Source organism: Vulpes lagopus, chromosome 13 (assembly GCF_018345385.1).
Source record: "Vulpes lagopus strain Blue_001 chromosome 13, ASM1834538v1, whole genome shotgun sequence".
Classification (NCBI taxonomy): domain Eukaryota; kingdom Metazoa; phylum Chordata; class Mammalia; order Carnivora; family Canidae; genus Vulpes; species Vulpes lagopus.
The window spans coordinates 5,735,591-5,760,138 of record NC_054836.1 but is presented as its reverse complement, the minus strand read 5'-3'; the positions used below and the strand labels follow the sequence as shown (position 1 = coordinate 5,760,138).

The 24,548-nt window shown below is 39.2% G+C and overlaps 1 protein-coding gene across 5 annotated transcripts in view; it reads right to left on the bottom strand.

The window, feature by feature from the left end:
* The window catches only part of MKLN1 (muskelin 1), a 317,327-nt gene that overhangs the window by 273,339 nt on the left and 19,440 nt on the right, over positions 1 to 24,548 (bottom strand). For 4 of the 5 annotated variants that reach the window (XM_041727786.1, XM_041727787.1, XM_041727785.1 and 1 more), the window contains one exon: positions 20,007 to 20,131. In XM_041727786.1, coding sequence (XP_041583720.1) covers positions 20,007 to 20,035 — 29 coding nt within the window. In that variant the 5' untranslated portion in view covers positions 20,036 to 20,131. Of the gene's footprint in view, positions 1 to 17,651; positions 17,720 to 20,006; positions 20,132 to 24,548 lie in introns of all 5 variants that reach the window. The other variant, XM_041727788.1, reaches the window with a different exon arrangement.

Genomic DNA, 24,548 nt, shown 5'->3' with positions numbered 1-24,548 from the left:
TTCAATTCTTAAGTCCAAATAACCAATTGAAAGGATCTAACACAATATTTCATAACTAATGTGTTTTATCAAAAAAAGTTGCTGTTGGTTTCAAAGGAGGGCTTCTAAATCGTTCAACTCAAGTCATTAATCAAAACAGATGAAATTATTTTAGTTAATTAACAAAATAGTTAGATTAGTGCAGATAATCAACATAGTTAAAATACTTCAAACTGCTGTTTTAGAGTCTCAAATCATTATTGAGACCTACCCTGTTGTTGAGTCCATACTGTGGACATATGCAGAAAAAATCTGAAGCAATGAGCCAGTTACTTCTGACACAAAGACACTCAATACCAGTTGATTGAGAGTAAGTCAGAAAGAGAAGGATTTCAACTTGGTAACCTTCGAGGTAAGTGAACTTGGGCCAACTGTCTAGCCTCCAGAAACCCCAGTTTCCTCATCCCTGAAATATGACTAATACTTGTTTTGCTGGTTTGAGGGGATAAAGTGAGGGCTTATAGAAAGAGCTTAATGGACAGTAGGTAGACATTTGGTAACTTCCCTTTTTAACCGCTTCAGTTTCTGATCTGTGATTATAAATAAGTAAATACATAATATATCAGATGATGATAAGCACTGTGGAGAAGAGCAAGTGGGAACCCTGAATGTCAGGCAATTGGGGAAGAGGTGGCTAAAATAAGAAAAAATGAAAAAGTAAAAGGGAACATGGATGAGGCAGCTTAGCCTCAGTCCACGCATATAAATATTGTCAAGATGCACGGGCAAGTTGTGCTCTTTCAGCCTTCATTGTTTTGTGCTTGTGACCATCACAAACAGGACAACACAGCCTAGAATTATGCAGGCAAGTGGAGAAGAAGAAGTCAGGAATGAGGGGGTGGGGTGAGCTAAGACTTGGGGGATTAATGAACTGTATGGCCAGTCATTGGTGTCAGTGGCCCTCAGTCCAAAAGGCAGCATCCACTGGCCTAGAAACTCACACTTCCTAACTGGTACCCAACGATGCAGTCTAGAGTGTGAGCTGAGCTGTAGCAGAAGCTTTCTTTCTTTCTTTCTTTCTTTCTTTCTTTCTTTCTTTCTTTCTTTCTTCTTTCTTTCTTCTTTCTTTCTCAGATAGAAGGGGGTGGTGGGGGAGGGCCAGAGAGAGAGGGAGAGAGAGAATCTTAAGCAGGATTAATGCCCAGCATGGATTCCAATGTGGGGCTCAGAATCTCACAACCCTAAGATCATGACCTGAGCCAAAATCAAGAGCCAGATGCCCCCGGCAGTTTCTTTTGATGATTAAAAAGTTTATCGCTTTAAAAATAAAATAACCACATTGCAGAAAGGATATAACAAATATAGCAAATCTACAAGATTTAGAGAAAATAAGCCACCTAGAATCCCATTAGGCTAATGCATTTAATACCAGAATTTGAGTTTATTTCTTCCTAGATTTTCCGTATGCTTAAAGATAACTGAAACCATATTGTATACAATTGTAGATTCTGTGCTTTTAAATATAACATTGTCTTGTAAGCATTTTCCTTGTTGCTAACCAGGTTTTCATAACTATCCACTTAATACATTAATAATATGTTATGAAATAAATGAATAGTAATTTATATTGTTAGCTGCTTAAAATCTTTCCAATTTTTTATTATAAATATCACATTGATACACATTTCCCTGTATATTTTCTCTTCCATATTTTATTTTTTTATTTTTATTTTTATTTTTATTTTTTTTTAAAGATTTTATTTATTCATGATAGTCACACAGAGAGAGGCAGAGAGGCAGAGACACAGGCAGAGGGAGAAGCAGGCTCCATGCAGGGAGCCCGACGTGGGATTCGATCCCGGGTCTCCAGGATCGCGCCCCGGGCCAAAGGCAGGCGCCAAACCGCTGCGCCACCCAGGGATCCCATCTTCCATATTTTAGATTACTTTCTTAGAATTGATTTTCAGAATTTTCAAAACATAAAATGTTCCAGGACATCAACATTTTATGGCTCTTTATATATACTCCCAAATTGTTTTTCTAAGGGATTATATCAATGTGTAGTCCTAAGAATTATGTGCCAGAGTAACCAACCTCATTGTACCCATGAAAACGCTGGACTATTACATTATTAATTTTTTTTTTTTTGCAGTTTCAATTTCCAGGGTGTGATAATAAACAAGTAAATACATAGTACGTCAGATGGTGATAAGCATTGTGGAGAACAGCAAATTAGAGACAGGAAAAGTGACAAGGGAGGGTTGATGGTTACTATTTTATATGGGATGATCAGGGAAGTCCCTTTTGAAAAGATGGCATTTGAGTGAGAGCTGAGGGAAGAGAGGGAGCAAGGTATAAGAAAGGGGCTTTCAGGCAGAGAAGACCCCGAGAGAAGCCCTAAGGCAGATATATGTTGGGCAGTCCTGGAGGAACGGCAAGAGGGCCAGTGTGGCTCTCGCTGCTGAGAAGAGGGGTGTGCGGGAAGAGAGGAGATCAAAGGGAAAGTGGGCAGCCAGGACATGTAAGGCTTTACCAGCCATTGTAAGGACTTTTCTTTATTTTGAGTGGGAAGGGGAGGCATTGAAGGGTTTTGGAAACAGGGGAGTCAGGAATTGCCCTGTATTCCATATGATTAGCCAATGTGTTTAGAATAGATGAAAGATGCTCAAAACCAAACTCAACCTCTTTCCCAGCAAACCTCCTACATTCTCGGCATCTCTACCCTCTGATTCATCAATGCCCAAAACCTCAGTCATCTTTTCCATCTCAAGACCAATCGTCACCAAGCCCTGTCAATTCTCTTTCCAAAATGTCTCTTGCATTTGCCTTCCTTATCCATCCCCATTGTCTAAACCCTACCACGATCTAACCCATCTCCTCACTTTATATCTTTCTGCTCACCACTTCTACCGTCAGAGCAATCATCCTAGCAAAGCTGATCATTCATGGGTCCACCCTTTATCTTTTCTGCCCCCTCCCCCAATAAAGTCCAAATTTGTCAGAATGGAATTCAAGCACTACCCCAATCTGATTCTAATCGAGCAGTCAAAACTTATCTCCCATTATTATTTAGAATTCACTGTGCCTTCCGGTCTAACAAGTTTCCTGAACTAGCTGTGCACTTTCTTACCATAGACTTTTGCTTACATTGTCTCGCCTTCCCTTCCAGCCCAACCCAGAAATCCTACCCATACTTCAAGGACCACCTCAAACATCACCTTCTTCACAAAATCATTCCTGGCTGGAATTATGCTTCTTTATTCCTTTGCTCCCATAAGCTCTAGTTCATTACCCACACCTTCTGTACCATATTACACTAGAGTTTGGTGAATATGCTTTCTTTCCTACTTGGTGATAAGTTCCTTGAGGATCCACATCTTGTTTATCTTTGTATCTCCTAGAGCACTTACTACAACGCCTTGAAGATAGTAAGTACTCAATAAATGTTTGTGGAATTTAAGTTCCCTGAGGCTTTATTGCTAATTTGTTGTTGAAACAGAACTAGGGTTCAGGTCATCTGATTCTCAGCTCCATATACGGTTCCCAATACCATTCTTTCTGATTTCTTCTCTGTGGTTCATTGTCATCTCATCTGAAGTACATTTAAAAACACTAAGGAATTTTAAGGAAGGATGACTAAACAAAATCAAATGGTAGAGTTTACCTCCCATGCAGCTATTTAAGTTAAAGTGAACCTAATTTAGGGGCATTAAAAATTTGATTCTGGGGGCGCCTGGCTGGCTTGGTCCATAGAACATGCAACTCTTGACCTCAGGGTTGTAAGTTTGAGCCCCATGTTGGGTGTAGAAATTACTTAAACACAAAATCTTTTTTAAAAAATTGACTTTGACTTTAAAAATAAAAATTATAAAACATGGCACATATATGTTTAGAAATTTTTCAGCTTCTTAGAATTTGATTTTTGAGTTGTGCTTAATCTTTGAGGAGCCAAGTTGCCATGTTTCTTGGTATGCTCTAAATTTGTAGTCTGGGGGGAGAAAGAATTAAAGTGGGTGTGATTTGGTTTAACAGCTAGAAGCAACATTTCTAGTCTTTACGAACATGAGACATTTGGGATGAGACCCTGAGGCAAAGTATGATTCCCAATTATCCCAATCTTTCCTATCAAGGAAAAATAGCTCAAGGAAGTAGTGTTCTCAACTGGGCTTCCCCTTTGGTATTTGAAGTTAAATAAGTAAATTATACTCCCATACGTGTTATACATAAATAAATGTAAAATGAGCACAAAATTAAGTTACAGTATTTAAAATATAGTAATATCTAACATCAATATGCACATATGAGAATTCTTTTTGAGTGAGGAACACTGATACCCTGGGGAAAAGCAGACTTGACTGAATTAAGACACATATTTTAGAGAATAGTTTAAGGTGGTAGGGAGGAAAAAAGGAAATGGAATGACTCTCTCCTAAATAGGTTTGCTGTCTTCTCTCCATTGCAACGTGGAAGAGGTCAGCATTGCTGTGAAAAATGTCCCGTTGAGGTTTTCACAAATTCAAATGAAATGGGATGAAATTAAAGCCTTACATTTTACAGGGGAAAAAAGGATGAAACAGAAACACTATTTCAGCTCACTCTATTCTGGCTCGTTCTGAGTGTTTCGGCAGCAACTGACCCATGAATCTAATGAGAATTGTAATACAGGATCATAGAAATGAGAGTAACCTCTGACGTAGTTTCATCTACCTCTGATCCTTGGTGAGTAAGCCCTAAACCACTACAAACAGAGTTAGCATTTAAGAAACTTTCCCATAAGCAATTTCCCCTCGCTATAACCTGAATTCTACCTAACAGAATGACATGGACAGTTTTTTTTTCTTACACTTGACGAGGAGATGTGAAGAGAGCTTTTTGCCGTAGCTAATGGTCATAACCATTTCTGTATCACAGGGGTTATATTTCTGGGCAATGGGGACACAGCACAGAGCGATGGGTAAGAATTCAGGCTGGGAGACAGAGTTGTGCTGAAGCCACAGCTGTGTGATCACAGGCAATTTACTTAAGCCCTCTGAACCTCAATTTCCTCACCTGTAATGTGAAGACAATAATACCATCCAACCGATCAAATTACTGTGAAGAATAGTCTAGAACAAGTCCTGTCCAATAGAAATAGAATTTGACTCTGCAAATTTGACTTATATATGTAATTTAAAATTTTCTAGTAGCCTCATTAAGAGAAGTAAAAAGACACAGGTAAAATTAATTTTAGTAATGTATTTTACTGAACAAATCTAAAATATCATTTCAACGTGTTAAAAATTAGTAAGATGGGGGATCCCTGAGTTGGTTCAGCGGTTAGCGCCTGCCTTTGGCTCAGGGTGCGATCCTGGAGTCCCGGGATCCAGTCCTGCGTCGGGCTACCGGCATGGAGCCTGCTTCTCCCTCTGCCTGTGTCTCTGCCTCTCTCTCTCTCTCTCTCTGTCTGTCTATCATGAATAAATAAATAAATATTTAAAAAACAATTAGTAAGATATTCTATATTCTCTCTTTTGTGCTAAGTCTTTGAAATCTAATGTGTATTTTGCACCATGGTTTATCTTAATGCAAACTAGCCACATTTCAAGAGGCTACCACTAAACTATAGGTCTAGAAAAAGACTATAAGGCATTTAGCATTGTGCTAGGCATGCAGTGAATGCTAAGAATTTGGGGCTTCCATTTTTACCATTAATATTATTCTTAGAGAACAGTGTAATCTTCTCAAAGCCTTCACTTTCCCAGACTGACTCATCCATGGTTAGGGGTACCTGGAGAGACTGGGTTGTACAAGCCTAAGCCTTCCATTTACTTCAAGGGTAACTTTCTCATGGTCACTCTCTATCCTGTTATATGAAGGGGCCATGGTAAGTGGGATCTGCATGGAGAAATATCCACTGAATGCCAATGACTTGCAGGTACTGACACATTAAATCCTAAGAAATAGGTGCCACCACTCACCTGCTACCTTCTCATACGAATAGGACAGAACAGGGCATTTGGTAATGCAACCATTTGCTATTATATTTTTTCCAAGTACTGAGGTCCTATGCAATAAATTGTGTTCAAAAGCTGATTTGATAACTTAAACACAGTTATCATATTACCCAGCAATTCCACTAGGTATACCCAAAGAGAATTGTAAAACATGTAGTCACACAAAAACTTGTACACAAAGGTACATAGCAGCAGTATTCAAAAAGGCCAACAAGTAGAAACAACCCATATGTCCATCAGCTGATGAATAAGTAAACAAAATGTAGTATATGCATACAATGAAATATTACTCAGCTATAAAAAAGAAACGAAGGGCTGATACATACTACACACGTGAATGGGTCCTGAAAACATTGTGCTAAGTACAAGAGGGCCATATATTGCATGATTCCATTTATCTGAAATGCCCCCAGTGGGAAAATGCATAGAGGTAGAAAATAGATCCATCATTTTCAGGGGCTGCATGGAAGGGAGAATTGAGAGTGATTGCTAATAGTTGTGGAGTTTATTTCTGGAGTGATGGGAAAGTTCTAGAAGTAGATACTGGCAATGGTCGTACAACATTGTGAATATGTAAGAAACCACTGAATTGTTAAAAAAAAAAAAAGTTGATTTGTAGTCCTAGGGAAGCATTGATCAAACAGACAAGCATGCCAGAACCTCGGAATAGAGAAGTATTTGTAAGACTTCAAAATCAGAAGAGATCACTCATACCCAAAATATTATTTGATGGGATATCATCTTTAACTAAAGCATTGCATGATATCAAATCTTTCTTTCCTTCCCATCAATTAAAATTGTTTTACGCTTTGCCATGAAGCACGTGAACCAAGAGGACATGAACATAAAGGATATACACACACGTACACATACACATAAACATAACTGCATGTAGATTTGCCAGAATTTTCTGGAAGAGTGTACTCGTCCCTCTGCTTGAGGCTCTCTCATAGCTCCCCTTTCGCCTTCAGGATGGCCCCACAGCTGTCCAATGACACTTGCCCTACTGTGTGGTAGAGCACGGGCTCTGGACCACACAGCCTCTGTGGAAGTCTCGGTGTGACTACTCACTGCTTTATGATTTGGGGCATCTTCTCTAGCTCTTCTGTGCTTCCAATTGCCTTTGCAATGGGATGGTAAGGGTGCCTAGGCTTGTTGCAAGAATCAAGAGAGTTAACATGTATAAAGTACTCAGAAGAATGCCTGGCTTGTGGTCAATACTTTATAAGTGTTTTATAAATAAAAAGTGTAAAATGTCTATAAAACCCTGTCCCCACAGCAGGCCAGATGTACTTTCTCTGTCTGGAAAGAGCACCTACCCGATCTTCCTTCAGTGCTGTGTTCGAGCACCACCCCAGTGGCCCTGATCACTCTCCCTCTCTCTTGCTTGTCTCTGTAACATTTATTGTGTTCTGATATACAAAAAGATGATTTGCTTATGTCTCTTCTTTCTGTGCCATCAACTCTTACCAGAAGGCAGAGATCTTTTTTTTTTTTTAAATTAAAAAAAAATTTTTTTTTTTATTTATTCATGATAGTCACAGAGAGATAGAGAGAGAGGCAGGGACACAGGCAGAGGGAGAAGCAGGCTCCATGCACCGGGAGCCCGACGTGGGACTCGATCCCGGGTCTCCAGGATGGCGCCCTGGGCCAAAGGCAGGCGCCAAACCGCTGCGCCACCGAGGGATCCCCCAGAAGGCAGAGATCTTATCTGTCTGTTTGCCATCCAGCCTAAGCGCCCAGCACAGGGACTGCCCCAGAGAAGGACTCCACCATGTTTTCTGAATGAGTGGACAGATGGTAGTTACTTCTGGAAACAGGCCCTGGGGATCAGGATGGGAGTAGTTGTACCTTTCACTGAATGCCCCTTTGCACCATTTCATATTTTACCATGTACTTCTGTTCATTTCATAACACCAAAAAATGACAAATAAAATACTGGAAATTAAAGAGTACATAGACCAGAGGGAGAAGAAAAGAGCATAAGCAGTAAGATTTCAGGCATCCAGACGAGGATTCTAGAGGATGATCCTGCAGTCCCCCTTTCGACATTGTCCAGGAGAAAAAAGTGGAACGATGCCAAGAAATGGCACTCAGCCCTGTCTCAAAGCACAACATGTACACAGGTTAGCAACAGACCTTAATAAGATCATTCATATTGTACAACGTGTGTCTGTACCTATGGGTGCAATGAGAAATTTTTTAATTGCCAAAAGACCTGTTTCCAGGCACAGTAAACAGAGCATTTGCTGAGGGTTGTTTGGCCACTTCCACCACTGCAGTGTGGATAGGAAGGTGTCCGTGGTGTATGGGATTTCCTGGGCACAGACAGACGGTCTGAGTCTATGGCCTGAGAACAGTGCCCTTCCTCATTCCCTGATAGGTCCTCTAGAGACCCGATAAAAATTAAAAGATCCCTTGTAAGAGCCCTGGACTTCAAATGAACTGCTCTGTAAACGTATCACACCTCAATTGGGGTAAAACTCTGCTCTAAGTTGCCTTTGGGATCCCCTCATCACTCTCTTCAAAATCTCTTTCCTTTCCACTGCTTTACTACGTCTGTGTTCTCTCCTATCAGGAGAAAAACAACTAATGAGTCCCTAGCCTCTTGGATAATGTATTACTCCTCCCACAATTTTTTTTTTTTTGCATTTAAAAAGGGGTTAATTGGAAAGAAATAATAATGGTGATGCTGTTGATAATGATATTAAGAATACTGATGATGACAATGATAGCTCACGATAGCAGTAATTGTTTATTGAATATTTATCATGTGCCAGATATTCTAAAAAATGGATACAGTTTAACTTATTTGATTCTCCAGAAAACTATGTTATCAACAAGGAGTGGAAAGTCACATAGTTAACGAATGGCAGATGGGAGGTTTAGAAGCATTGTCTCTAAAAATTTTTGCTTGAGGAATTCCATCATTAATTATTCAAATGAATGAATTTCTAAGGTGGAACCTTTGACCCTGAGGGATGAGAGCTCAAGAGAGTCGGACAGTCATAGCAATCCTCCAGAGCAATAAGACTGACCATTAAGGTTTGGAAGTTTGAACAATCCACTGTGTCTATGACTGCCTAGGTTCAAGTCCTGACTGACACCCATGACCTTACCTGGAGCAAGTGACATAACCTCTCTGTGCTTAAGATTATTGCTAGAATTCAATGAGATAATGTCAGTAAAGTGCTTGCAATAGTGTATGTGTGTGTATGTATAATTTATGTGTGAATATATATCATTCCAATGCTGGAATTTCATTTTGATTGCTATAAATCAAAATATAATATATATAATATAAAATATTAAATTATTCTATTAGAATAATTTATTTCTAGCTTTTATTTTTATTTATTTAAATATTTTATTTATTTATTTGACAAAGAGAGAGAGAGAGAACACAAGGGACCCGGATTCAGAGCTCAATGCCAGGACCCTGGAATCATGACCTCAGCCGAAGGTAGGTGCTTAACCAACTGAGCTACTCAGGTACCCCTATTTCTAGCTTTTAAATAACAGAAGTACTCTTTTACCTGATTTTATAGTGTAGTTAATCTATTTGCTATAGATTTTTTTTATTGAAAAGGTAGCACAACAATAGAATTTAAAAGGAAAACACCCCAAATCTCATTTCCCTAACACAATTATTTTTATTGTTTACATATTGCCTTCAAGTTTTGCTAATAGGAGGAAGTTACATGGAGAGGCCACAATATTGAATCAGACTGGGATTTTTATCTCAGACTGTCACAAATTAGCTGTATAACCTCAGAGGGGTTATGTAACTGCCCTCTGCTTTAGTTTCTCAAAGTATAAAATAAAGAAGCTAGACCAGGGGTGCCTGGGTAGCTCAGCGGTTGAGTGTCTACCTTCACGCTCAGGTCATGATCCCAGAGTCCCAGGATGAAGTCCCACGTCGGGCTCCTGGCAGGAAGCCCTCTAGCTTTAATGGTCTATGATTTTTATCTATAATCTACCTTTTTTGTCTCATGATATTCATAGAGAATTGCATAAAGAAAGTACATGTAAGAAACTTTTGCAAAGTTAGTTAACTTTGTAAACTCTCTGGGAAATAGTTCCACATATATAATGAGTTCTGCAAAGGTAGGGTTATAATTAAGAACCTATTGAAAATAATTTTTTATAATTAAAAAATTATTTTTTAAAGATTTTATTTATTTATTCATGAGAATACACAGAGAGGAGAGAGAGAGGCAGAGACACAGGCAGAGGGAGAAGCAGGCTCCATGCAGGGAGCCCGACATGGGACTCGATTCTGGGACTCCAGGATCACGCCCTGGGCTGAAGGCAGCACTAAACCGCTGAGCCACCTGGGCTGCCCAAAAACCTATTTGAAAAAGAATTTCAGGAAATCCCTGGGTGGCTCAGCGGTTTGGCACCTGCCTTTGGCCCACAGCGCAATCCTGGAGTCCCGGGATCAAGTCCCACGTCGGGCTCCCTGCACGGAGCCTGCTTCTCCCTCCTCCAGTGTCTCTGCCTCTCTCTCTCTCTCTCTCTATGTCTATCATAAATAAATAAATAAATAAATAAATCTTAAAAAAAAGAAAAAGAATCTCAAAAATTGACATTCATGATATATTTGTTTGCAACCAAAGTATTAGCAAGCTTACACATTAATTGTAAGTTCACCTGGGCCCCAAAATTCTTAATTAAAAAGATCCCCCAATTTTTTTTTTAAAAAGGCTTTTGCTTTTAAAAATTTTTTTTATTTTTTTCAAAACAAAAAGGGAGGAGGCCCAAAGGGGGAAAAGGATGGGGGGAATACCATTACCCAAAATGCCCCCTTTAAATTTAAAAACCACCCCCCCAAACTTTTTTTTGGGTTTATTTTTTTTTAAAAAATTTTTTTATTTATTTCTTTTTTTAAAACAATTTTTTTAACATAGAGGAAAAGAGAGAGACAGAAGGGGGAAGGGAGAAACCAAAGGGCCCCACCCGGAAGGCTCAATGGGGACCCCTTTGGTTTCCCGGACCCGCCCGGGTAAAGGGGCTTAAAACCCTGAGCCACCGGGTCCCCAACTTTTATTTTTTTATTTATTTTTTAAGTAATTGCTACATGCAAGGTTGGGCTTGAACTCACAACTTCAAGATCAAGAGCCACATGTTCTACTGACTGACCCAGCCAGGTGCCCCTTATATCAAACTTCTAATTCAAATTCAGAACTACAAGGTTTTTACCTAACCTCTTCTTTTACATCTTGATTTTTCCCTTTCCCCCCGTGGGGGTTTAATCCTGATTCTCAAGGGGCAAATGAACCCTGATAGAATTAGAAGATCCCATAATTAGTATTTGCTTATCCCATAAAAAGCCCAAACAGTGGGTAGCAAAAACTAGCACCCCCAAACCCAAAGATTACTAAAAAATTTTATTTTATTTATTTACTTTTTAAAAACAATTTTATTTATTCATGAGAGACAGAGAGAGAGACAGAGAGAGAGAGAGAGGCAGAGGCAGGTAGAGGGAGAAAAAGGCTCCATGCAGGGAGCCTGACGTGGGACTCGATCCTGGGACCCCAGGATCATGCCCTGGGCTTAAGGTGGCGCTAAACCACTGAGCCACCCGGGCTGCCCCAAATTCTATTTTATTTAAATTGAGTTCTATTTTGCAATTTTTAAAATTTTTAAAATATTTATTTATTTGTTTGTTTATAAGATTTTATTTATTTGAAAGAGAGACAGTGACAGAGAGCATGAGCAGGGAGCAGAAGGAGAAGCAGGCTCCCCACTGAGCAGGGAGCCTAACATGGGGCTCAATCCCAGGACACAGGGATCATGACTTGAGCCGAAGTCAGGTGCTTAACAGACTGAGACACCTAGGCACCCCTTATTTTGCAATTCTTAATAAACTAATGATTTTAGGTATTATAAAAGAAGAGATTATTGCACATTATTCACCTCCTAATGGCAAAATACACCACTCCCTATGAAGCAGTCTTGGAAACAAACAAACCCCCAAACCACAAAAACAAAAAACTGAATCTGATAAAGCCTGGAGATGGTTGTAGGAAATACACAGGACAGAGGAGATGTTAAACTATATTATGGGGATGCATTATGAAAAACCCAAGGTGTGGGGAGTTCTATAGACAGTTTAGTTTCTTCAACAAAAAATTGCAAGGAAAAAATATTAGAGTGTAAACCAATACATATTTAAAGAAATTTGGCAGATATATCAACCAGTCTCAGTATGGGAACCTTATTTGGATCCTGCTTCAAACAAACTATGAAAATTAATTATAATATTTATGAGACAATTGGAAATTTGAACACTGAATACTTCATATTATTAAAATATTAAAAAAAATATTGTTAACTTAATATAGATGTGATAATGGTTATGTTAAGAAAAAAGCCCTTACCTTTTAAAGATCCGAATTGGATTATTTATGGTTAAGACAATACAATTTTGGGGGTGTCTGGGTGACTCGGTTGGTTAAGTGCTGTACTTTAGATTTCAGCTCAAGTCATGATCTCAGGGTTTTGAGATAGAGCCCCATGTCAGGCTCTGTACTGGGCATGGAGTCTGCTTAAAATTCTCTCCCTCTGCCCTTCTCCACCACCCCCACAACCCCCAAAACATAAACAGGGCAATCTAGGCAGCTTATCAGTTGAGTGTCCAACTCTCTATTTGAGCTCAGGGTCATGATCTCCTTGCTCAGCCTCTGAGAGACTACTTGAGATTCTCTCTCTCCTTTTATCCCTCCCCTACTAAAATAAATAAATAAATGATCTTTAAATGAATAAATAAATCTAAAATAAATAATCTGAAAATAAATAATAAAGTAAATAAAATTTCAAAATAAATAAATCTTTAACAAAACAAAAACCAACAAAAAAGATGATATAATTTCTGAAATTTGCTTTAAAATAAAATGAGTAGGGAAGAGGAAGAGGGTGTTGATGGGTTGATGAGTACATGGAGTTCATTATGTTTTCTATCTACTTTTGTTTATGCTTTTAAATAATAAAGCATTAATATGTATTTATATATAATGGGTATTTTGGGGTGTGTGTGTGTGTATAAGCATCCATTATAAGGAAATACAGCAAAATATTAATGTGATTATCTCTGGATAATAGAATTATGGGTAATTTGTTGATTTATATTTTCTTGTTTTTACTCTAGAGTATGTTCTATAATTTTTTTTTACCACACATATATTCTTTATAATCAGGAAAAATCTATTTATTTATTTATTTATTTATTTATTTATTTATTTGGAAAAATCTATTTAAAAAGAAAAATCTTTTGTTTAAGAATACCATTTTTACAGTTCAACTAGAATTCACTGCTGACACAGTGAATAAAATAACTTTGTATATTTTAAACATAACTGGGCAAAGCAAATTATTTAATATTTAATTATATTTAGTTTTGAGTGGCTACAGTAATAGTTCATGAAAATATAACCAAGTTTTGAGGTTTGGAAATTCTGTCATTTGGTATAATAGGATAATCTTAAATTTATGGCTTAGGAGTAAACAGTTCATTTTTTTGTTTTTCTCCTCCTTACGTAACAAAAACAACTGATCCAGTTTGGCACCAACTTTCTCCTCCAAAGTCACCTTTGTCTGAAATCTAGCACGTTTGGTTTCAGTCAAATAACTTGCAGATGAGGAAAGGTTTTTTAACAAAATTTTCTTGTAATTTTACTACCGTGTTAGTTCCTGGCAGCCTCAGAGTCCTTTTTCATAGGTAAGTGTGTGGGAGGAATGCTTCTCTCTCCTACTTTCTAGTGAAGTAGAGAGAGCAAGAGAGAAATCTAGTGATGCAGAGAGAGCAAGCAGTTGAAATCATTCCTTTCGTATCACTGAAATAAATGTAGGGCCATGATAGTAGATACAATTAAAGAAAAAGATAGTTAATGGGTGATTTTAGCATTTTAATAGTCGATACACTGTACTGCAAGGTTTGCCATTCGATTGTGAGGAAATTAGTTCTTTAAAATTAGTAAAATTGTTTAAAACCAACAAACATGTTTTGTAATTACATATGGACATCTAATTATTATATCATCTGAGTGATCTGTAATCAGATAAGCAATCCTTCATTTATTCTGAAATAAAGATGTTTCATTTATCAAGTATTCCTTCTTCCTTTTGTTCACATGTGATTTTCTCCTAAAGAAACCATAGTCAGTTTCTTTATAAAATATATTAACAGAGTATCATTAGAGTACCATTTTGTTCTAAACGTAGACTTAAAGCAAAGTCATTGGTAGATGTGGTTTTCATTTGGAAGTGAAATTTTCTGATTTAACAAATGGCTAGGGGCAGATAATGTCTATTTGGGTCCATTTGTCCATTTGAGGTTCCATGGATGATTATGTGCTTCACATAAATTCAATCTACACTTGCAACGATGTGCCAGGCTTTGTGCTAAGTAAGTATTTTCATGTATGATCTCAATTGTTTACTACAATAACCTTATGAAATAGTTATTTTGGAAAGAGGTTAAGTTTCTCACTCAAGGTCACACACTAATTGCATTGTAAATCCTGTGTTACCACTTTTAGGTTATGAACACGGGTCATTGAGAGCATTTGTAGCAGTCCTTTTTTTTTTTTAAGATTTTATTTATTTATTCATGAGAGACACACACACACACACAGAGAAGCAGAGACATAGGCAGAGGGAGAAGCAGGCTCCATGCAGGGAGCCCAACGTGGGACTCGATCCTAGGACTCCAGGATCACGCCCTGGGCTGAAGGCAGACCCTCAACTGCTGATCCACTCAGGTGTTCCTGTAGCAGTCCTCAATGCCTACTATGGAGCCTTGTACTAGAAAGTACGTCAAGTTAGTTCAAAGGATGATATTCATCTGTCTCATTATAAAAACGGGATTCTCTGCCTCCCCCACACAATGGAAGATGTGCAGGAGGTGCGGCATGCTTCATTATGACAGCAAGGATTCGGGCCAGTTGAGATGGAGCATCTCTCATAGAGAAATCGACTAAGCATCAAGGAGGAGAGGGCAATCTGTTCTTCATGTAGCTGAGCTAGTTTTCTGCCTTGATCTTTTAACAACTTTAAGTTCAGACATCTTTATGCCTGGGAAACCAACAGTTTTTGATTTGGTGACCAACAAACTAAAGGTCAACCTGAGAGAGTTGATTCTTGACACCTTTCCAACAAGGGTCACTTGTTTCATCCCAGTGGACTCAAAGTTAAGAATTAAAAACCTCAACTTTAGTAAATTATATGTTTGAAATACTGAGAGTTCTAATTAGACATACAACCCAAATGCCAGTTGAGCCCACTCTAGTCATTTTCTCATAACTTTATGAAAAACTGTTTGTTTGGGATGTGGTTTTTAAAAGCAATTTACCTTTAGGCTTATTTAAAAAATGGAATGTGTGAGAAAAAGAATTTTCCAGCTTTTATTGACTCAGCGATGCAAAGGAAAATATGTTTATAAGAATTTGTCTGCTTGGTAACTCAAAATCAATTGATCTACAAAACTTGAGATTTCAAGTTTAAATGCTGAATTCAATTATAAATTTCAAACATTATTTTTCAACACATACCCTTGTTCTAGCTACTTAATACTACAGAATCATTCCAATAGGCATCAAATTATTAACTATCCCTCTAAAGCTGTACTAGAAGTTACTATGAAGAGTATTTTATTTGTGGAGACATAAATGCAGGTTACATAATACCTTGTAAGTTGCCTTGAACGAAACGAAAGGATCTTAAAAATAAATAGGAACAACAAAAATAAAACATGACTAACTCTCCTGCCATCATCAAAACAAATGTTTCCAAGGACCTGACGCCAAGAAAATAGAAATCCATAAACACAAAGGCCAAGATCATCGGTGAATCTACTAGGTCTCCATAAAGGACAAAACAAAACACTAAAAACAAAAACAAAAACAAAACCCAAATCCCATGTGTTCTGAAGGAATGAATGCTGAAGAACATTGACATTTTCTGCCCCTTGCTTACCACAGAAATCCCAGCCTGCAGCTAATTTTAAAATTGTCAAATCTCCAAAAATTAGGGGAGATGCATGTCTTAAAAAATGCAGTCGATTCCATTGTACGGGTCATATCCACATTAGCTAAAGTAGGAATTATTGAGGGGAGGGTAATCTACTTCGTTCATTTTTTTTTTACTTTTTTTTTACTTTGTTCATTTTAATAACCAATTATTTCTCAGATTTGCCACAGAGCCAACTCAACTTAATTATTAAAGCACAATGATATTGGATTGAACTATTTTTCTTTTTTTTTTTTTTTAATTTTTTATTTATTTATGATAGTCACAGAGAGAGAGAGAGAGGCAGAGACATAGGCAGAGGGAGAGGCAGGCTCTATGCACCGGGAGCCTGATGTGGGATTCGATCCCGGGTCTCCAGGATCGCGCCCTGGGCCAAAGACAAGTGCCAAACCGCTGCGCCACCCAGGGATCCCTGAACTATTTTTCAATCCAAGAATTTTTATTATAGAGAAAAGGCTTGGACAATTTAAGCAATTATGTGCTTCATTTCTTCTTTTCTGTAACTCCACTCTTGCTTATTTATAAGGTATTGAATTTAACTTGCTTCATTCTTAATGTTTTACATCCTGTTGTCTTCTTTAAAAAAAATTAAACTCAATTTTAAAAAGGCTCAGGCTAAGTGTTGGTGGATAGTTCCTTTGAGCTCAAAGTGCTGACCTGGAGAACAGCAAGCCAAATTTTGGCTGCCCTGAAAAATTCTGTGTACACAACTAAAGCATGTTCTAGATTTTACCACACCACTCCCAAAACACTTCCATGGATGCCCAACCTACACGGCTCCTCCTTATGTCCAGGCACACACCATTTCTTTTCATTTGGATGCAATATCACTAAAGGGCAAGGTCACTTGAAATAAAGCTGAACTTGGAATCAGACTCCAAGTGAGTTCCAGCTCTTTAGGCGGACCAGTTAAAGGTAATTTAGCTCAGTGGGTATGTGCGTGCCTGCCAAAGCCAGAATGTAGAGATACAAATCTTCATTTTTCCACTTTCTAGCTATGTGACTCCAGGCAAGTCATTTAAATCTTGTGCCTTGGTTTTCTCAGTTGCAAAATGATGGTGATATCAGTAAGAGACTTAGTAATGCCTTAACAGGGCTGGGGTGCCTGGTGGCTCAGGTGGTTAAGCATCCAACTCTGAGTTCGGGCTAAGATCATGATATCAGGGTCATGAGATGAGCCCTGCATCAGGCTCTACACTCAGCATGGAGTCTGCTTGAGATTCTATCTCTCCCTCTTCCTTTGCCCCTTCCCCCACACATTCTCTCTCTTTAAAATAAGTAAATAAATCTTTTTTAGAAAATGTCTTAATAGCCCTAAAACAGAGCCTCGGGTAGCCTAAGCACACACTAAATGCCAGCAATTATTCTTACGAGCTGCATGACCTTGGGGAACTCACCTAACCTCTTTGAAACTTTATTTCATCTTCTGTACATAAAGGGATCATGACTCACGTGGTCTTTATGAAGACCAAATAAACTCCTATAAGTATGTGGCAGTCATTTTTAAGATGTATCAAGTATCCAGCAACTCTTTCAACCAAGTAGAATTAGTTCTGTGTCTCTGTAATCGTCAAAACACACACACACACACACACACACACACATTCCTGAGACAGCACTTGTCACATTGCATTGTAAGAAGTTGCTTACCTGTCCATTTCCCCCACTAACAGTACATCCTCTGATTCACCTCTGGACCCTCAGCATGTTGGACACACCTAGCACAGGACAGGCACTCAATAAATATTTGTTGAAATGAATATTGTCCAAACTGATCAGGAATTCTCAAGGCCTTTGCTAGAAATGATGGATTACCACTTTTTGCCAAGTGTCTTCAGTCGACCATCCAGAAATTCTCTTCTTTCTCCTCGGGCACAATATATTGAGATTTTGTCATTTCAAATATAGCCAATCTTGTGTAGTTGCATTCACTCATTCTCTTTGCTTAAAAAATAATTAGTGAGCACCTTTTTGTGCATCAGGTCCTATGCTGGGCTCCATATGGTGCACCACAAGTGGCAAATGCCCAGGAAAATTTAGTTCCTGCATACTACTGAAAGAAACTATTTACTAGAGAATCATTTACTACTTGAGGTAATAACCTCGTTGGTTTGGTTACTTTATTATAATGATAGAATGTCAGGATGGGAAAGAATGGTTTTCTAGAAGTTGGAGTCCTTTATAGAGTAATAATTAGGGTCAGAGATGTGACTGCTTAAGTTCAAATCCTTGCTCTGCTTTGTACAAGGTATAAGACCCTGGGCAAGTTGCTTAACCCCTGTGAGTCTCTCTCTTCTCACCTGTAAGATGGAACTAATAGGATTGATATGAGTATTAAACGTAACAATCCACATTAATCACATATTATGGTACCTGTCATATAGTAGGCATTCTATATGTGTTTGCTCTTGTGATGAACCCCATCCCTCACCCTGGTGTTTGAACTTCCATCACAAGTATATCCAACAAATGGGGAAGGAATGCCTAGATTCTGCTTGAATACCAACAGGGTCAGGGAACTTAATACAAACAGTTATCTACTTGGTTGGTGGGCAAGTCTAACTATTGGTAAATTCTATTGGGTTGAAATATACATGCTTACATCATCCACTCATGGATCCTCCATCTGCCATTTGGGATTACTCAGGAGAAATATCTCTCCTCTGCAGGATAGGCCCTCTAACTTTAGAAATTAGCTGCATTTGCTAGTTGTCACCCCCATCATCACCCCCACACAATCTTAAATTCTTCATTTTTTTATATGACACTATTTACCAGATCCCTTATTCTTTTTACTCTTCTTGAATAATCTTCTATTTATCAATGTCTTTCTTACAGGCTGAAGATCAGGATTCATAATACGGAAGAAATGTGGCCTGATCACAAGTGAGTACTAGGGAACTACTTCTCAACTTAAACACTATATTTCTATTAATATAGAAAAAGATTGATTTTTTTTGAAGTTACATCACACTGTGTTGACTCATCATCTACTAACAATCTACAGGAGACGCTAAATCTTCCTACGTGAGCAATTGTAAGTCATCTCGCCCCCAATCTGTACTTGTACAATTGAATTTTGGATCTTTGAGTACTTTACATCTATCCCTATTAAACTTTATATTGTTAGATGTGATTCATTATTACATTTTGTCAGGATTCAGGCAGGGGGTAGGGGGAGATCCTGATTGTATTATCCAGCTGATTTATTATCCTTTCTAGTTGGTGTGTCATCTGTAAAACTGTTTATCATGCTATCAATGTTATTATCTTAGTCATCAATAAAAGTGTTAAGGGGGACAGGGCTGCTAACCAGACCTGCATTAGATCTCTAGAGATCTGGGTATGCATCAGCCTTTTAAGAAATTTTTTAAAAAGACATCATTCAATCAATCAACACATATTCATTGAGTGCCTACCATGTATCAGTTACTATTCCATGTGCTCAATATGTAGTGGTGAATAAAACAAAATCCCTGCCCTCGTCAAGCTTACATTCTAAAAGAGGAGATAGATAATAAATAAGAAAATAAATAACACTAAATAATACTAATTCTTTTAATAAAAAACTAAAGCAGGTATGAGACTAAGGAAGGTTGACAGTAGGATGGAATGGGGGTAATCCATAACAAATTATGTTAGCCATATTGTTGTTTTTGAAGTTTAATTGCATTGCTCATGTCCTGCATTCTCAGTATGCATCCGGATCAAAAGATGCCCCAGAGTAGGGAGCAGGTTGATTTTTCAAGGCCCACTTTGGTCTATGTGGAATCACATTAAGAAAAAATTAATAGCACGATATGATGAGTGTAAATAGTCTTGAAACAAAAAAGAAAATTTGAAAGGACATAATTCCTCAAGAGACTTCACAACATTTCTTCATCTGCACAGGCTATTCAAACATTGTTAGGCCATCAAGACTAGAATGGAAGCCAGTCACACATCTTGACAAAGACTCCAGAGAGGAGAATCAAGGATTTGAAAAACAGAGAAGCTAACACTTACCTTATTCTGATCCCCATCTTCTTAAGCATGGAGTGTGTCAGGAATCCAGTAATTTATGAAAATTCAGGAGGATGGAATGCTTGGGTGATCCCAAAACATGGCTCAGAGAATCTGGATACTGATTTCTGGAAAAGAAGCCCACAAGGGACAGATGTGAAATCTACGTCTATTAACTGCTCTCTGCTCATGATTCTAATGTTGATAAATTCTTCTAAAGAGTTTTAGATAATCTTCAATTCCTTTTGATATTAGAGGGACTTGATATGTCTTGTTTAGTAAAATCGTAATTGCATCTTCTGGGTCAAAATTTATATTATCGGGGGGATCCCTGTGTGGCTCAGCAGTTGAGCATCTGCCTTTGGCTCAGGGCATGATCCTGGGGTCCCGGGATCGAGTCCTGCATTGGGCTCCCTGCATGGAGCCTGCTTCTCCCTCTATCTGTGTCTCTGCCTCTCTCACTGTGTCTCTCATGAATAAATAAATAAAATCTTTTTAAAAAATTTAAAAAAAAGACATGGAGGGGTGCCTGGGTGGCTCAGTTGCTTAAGTGTCTGCCTTCATCTCAGGTCATGAACTCAGGGTCCTGCAATCCAGCCCTGCGTCAGGCTCCCTGCTCAATGGGAGCCTGCTTTTCCCTCTTCCTCTTCTGCTCCCCCTGCTTGTGCTCTCTTCACTCTCTGTCAAATAAATAAAGTCTTAAAAAATAATAATTATAGAAAAAAGAGGAATGGAGTGGTACCTTGCTGGTGGCTCAGTCAGGTAAGCATCTGCCTACAGCTCTGGTCATGTCCCAGGGTCCTGGAATTGAGCCCCATGTCGGGCTCCCTGCTTTGACGAGAGTCTACTTCTCCTTCTCCCTCTGCCCTTCCCCCTCACTTATGTGCTCTCTCTCTCTCTAATAAATAAAATCTTTAAAAAAGAGAGAGAGAGAGAGAAAGAAATGGGGCCAGTCTGTTTCAGGTGGAGGGTGCAATGGATGCACATTTTGGAGGTGACAGAGATGACTGTGCATGCTGAGGATCTGAGCACCAAAAATTTGTTCAGCATAGCTGACACAGAGCGGTCAGAGATAAGACAGGAAAGGTAAGTGGGACCAAATTATTCAGAGCCATATAAACTCCGTCATAGAGGAGGTGGAACCTACTAAAATGTGTGATCGCTTGAATGCTAAGAGTCTTGAAGGGGAAAGTCAAGACCACTGCTCAGATGTTTGGCTTGAGCACCTGGGTGAACGGTGATGTCAGTCACTAGGACAGTGAAATAGAAATGCAAAATAGAGGAGCTGGGGAGGAGAAGGGGGAGTTCAGACCAGACCATGTTTGGTTTGTGATGCCTGGAGAACACTGGCAGGGTAGCAGCAGGTAGTGTGAGCTAGATGTTTCAGGATACAGTACATGAACCTCACTGATGAACGAGATGCCCTGTCTGACATCAGGGAAGAGAAAAGGCCCAAGAGCACTCAAGAGAAACACTGACCTTAAAGGATGGGCAGAAAAAAGTTTCCTTAAGAAAATAAAAAAGAGTAAGAAGGTGTAATCAGAGGGAGATGCAGGAAACAAGAATGTGAGATATCACAGAGGACAAAGGAAAAACATGTTTCAACAAGTGGGTCATAGTTAACAAAGGCAAATGCTGTCAAGAGATCACGAAAAAGGCTGCGAGGCAGCCATGGGGTGAGTGCCGAGGAGATACTTGAGCAGTTGGCCAGGAGGCAGAAGCCGGGTCACATGAGTTGAGAAATAAATGGAGCCAGTGCACAGGGTCTACACAACAGTTTCAGAAAGTTTACCTTAAAAATGGAAGATGTAATCCCTCGATTTTCTTCCCATAAGTAAGGAAAGAGGGCCACCACAAAGGCTTCCTCATCACCTGGAGTCTCCTGGAGCTCAGCTGGCTACACAGCAACACTCTTGCTGATAGGCATGGCCTGTGTGTGGGACTGTGGTTTCACCACCCATGCCAGATGTGCCTAAAACTCTGGAGGAAACCAAGCCTGCCTTCTTTGCTCTGCACTCAGCTCTTCCTCTGTGCCCAATCCTTTGCCAGGCCTTGTGGGCCCGCACTGTCTTCCTGGACTCCAGGCCCACTCTGGTGCATGATGTCACTGGCCTCTCTGAGCAGCCCATCATAGGTAAAAATCTGGTCAGGTACACTTATCACATTACCATTATCATCCACTCATTGCCATGCTTGTGTATTGGAACTGGCTAGAAGGAGAGGAGAGAATTTTGGTCACCTTGGAGTCTGGAGCAGGCAGCTGGCCCCACAGCTGGCCAGACAGCTATCCAAGCAGGAGGCCTCTCTGAGAACAAAATCCAGAAGCCAGAATAAATGGGTCAGGCGGAAAACAGATGACCACCTCAGTAAACAATGCTGAAGGTTGGTCGGAGGGAGTGAAGGTGAGCCAATACATAATGGATGAATGCTGTGAGGGGTTTGGACGTGAGGGGAGGAGCAGGAGGCAGTCCAGGAGCAAGGACCAAGACCTGGAGATGGGCTGAAGCTCTTACCCACACACAGAGCCCGGGCACAGTTACACTGTGCAAGTCTGTCTCGCTGGCTCTATTATCCCGAACTTTCCCAGTGTGTTCTTTGAGTTTTTCATGCCAGGAACTGAAGTTCTGGACATTCACAGCAATTCCCTAAATCTTATTTCACAACCCCACTCCTGCCATTGTAACCCTGTATGGCAAGAGGAAGCTAGAAAGGCTCCGGCCTGGGTGGTGCTGATGGGGCGCACAGAAGTGTCAGCAGTCACTAATCTGAAATGTTGTGGTTAATAACTGTCCCTGAGCCTAAGAACCAGGAGTGGAAGCAAAGGCCTGACCAGGTTTGCTCAAGCCCTCATCAATGACAAAACCAGCCCCAGGGCTTGATTAGTTGAAGCATTGCTTCTAAATTGTAATCAGTCCAGGACATCCATAGGCTCAAAAATGCTCACGATGACTGAATGGAAAGCCTTGTCTTCAGTTTGTGATTACAGCACAGAGAGGTGATAAAAAGCAGTGATGAACATCACAGATAAATATGATATTTTTGCCTGGTGCACAGACTGGCTACACTGAGTTTTCAGCTGAAGATTTTTTTTTCATTTCACTTGAGTCAATAATCATTTACCCACTGAATATTGCTTAAAGCCGAGTTTTCATCTAATTCTCATTTAATGAGATTGAAAAGGAAGAACTAAATAATAATACCTCATTTGTGTACGGGGTGCATGTCTTTCAGAGAAGACATCATAACCCGTTTTATACTATCTAATTTACAGTAACAACACTTTTATAATGTAAATACTAGTAAGGGTTATTATAATTTTACAAAGTATGCATGAAAGGAGCCAAAGCATGTTGGGATAAAATGACTAGTTCAATGTAACAGGTAGCTTTCATCTTAGAAGTTTATTTTTCCTTCCTTCCTTCCTTCCTTCCTTCCTTCCTTCCTTCCTTCCTTCCTTCCTTCCTTCTTTCCTTCCTTTCTTCCTCCTTCCTCCCCTCTGTCTCTCCCTCCCTCTCTCCTTTCTTTCCTTTCTTGTTTTACAACAAAGCCACGCTTTAGATAAACATGTTTATTAAGGTGTACCTTGCCCTTATGTTTTAAGATGAAAAATATCTTGCTTAAAAGAAATAACAAACATCAAAATGTTCGTGTGTCCTACAGATCAAATCTCTCTCAAATCTAGATCAAAAACAATCAATTTTGCTGCACAACTCTGCTTTCAATCAGCACAGTTTTCATCAACTTGTGCTACACATATTACTAGTCAATTGTAATATCTCTTCTTCATATGCATTATGTTGTAATGTTCTTGTCATCTCAGCCGGACTTGAAAAGTACCCTTACATGCCCAAATTGGGCATATATGTAAAGTACACTGGCACTTTTATGCTTTTATCAGCTTCCTTTTGGGGGGATAACATTTTTTTCTGATCTTTTCGTGTATTCATTCACTCATTCATTCATAAATACTCTCAAGCATTCATACATCCATTCAAAACAGTGACTGTGTGCCCAAAATGTACAAGCGCTATTCTAGATGTAAAGGATAAAAATAGGAAGGAGACGAAATCACTGACTTCAGGAAACTCACAGCCCAGTGAGGGTAAACAGCTAGAGGAGTAAACAACTGTAGTTCAGTGCAGTAGCTGTGGAGATGAAATGACACATGAAAATGGCTTGGGGAGCATAGAGAGGGAATTGGTTTGTGTCTGAGAGGATGAGGAAGGCCTCCTAGAAAGGTGCTCCCAGATCTAAGCATGCCAGAAAAAAGGCATTGGGGTACTCCACATAGCACAGCAATGGGAAAAGACACAGACAAACAAGAGCATGCTTTTGAAGAACTACGGGAAACATGGTAAGACAGTAGGTTCTTCTAATATTCTTTTTTTTTTTTTCTTTGAATATTATATGGCAGGTTCTATTCCACAATCCAAGCCCTGGACTTCACCATGGACAATTCCATAAAAGGAAATAGGTGGTCCCTGGGTTATTTGCCCTCAGTCATGTAAGTAAAAACACATTCTACATGGGATCTGTACCAAAGTG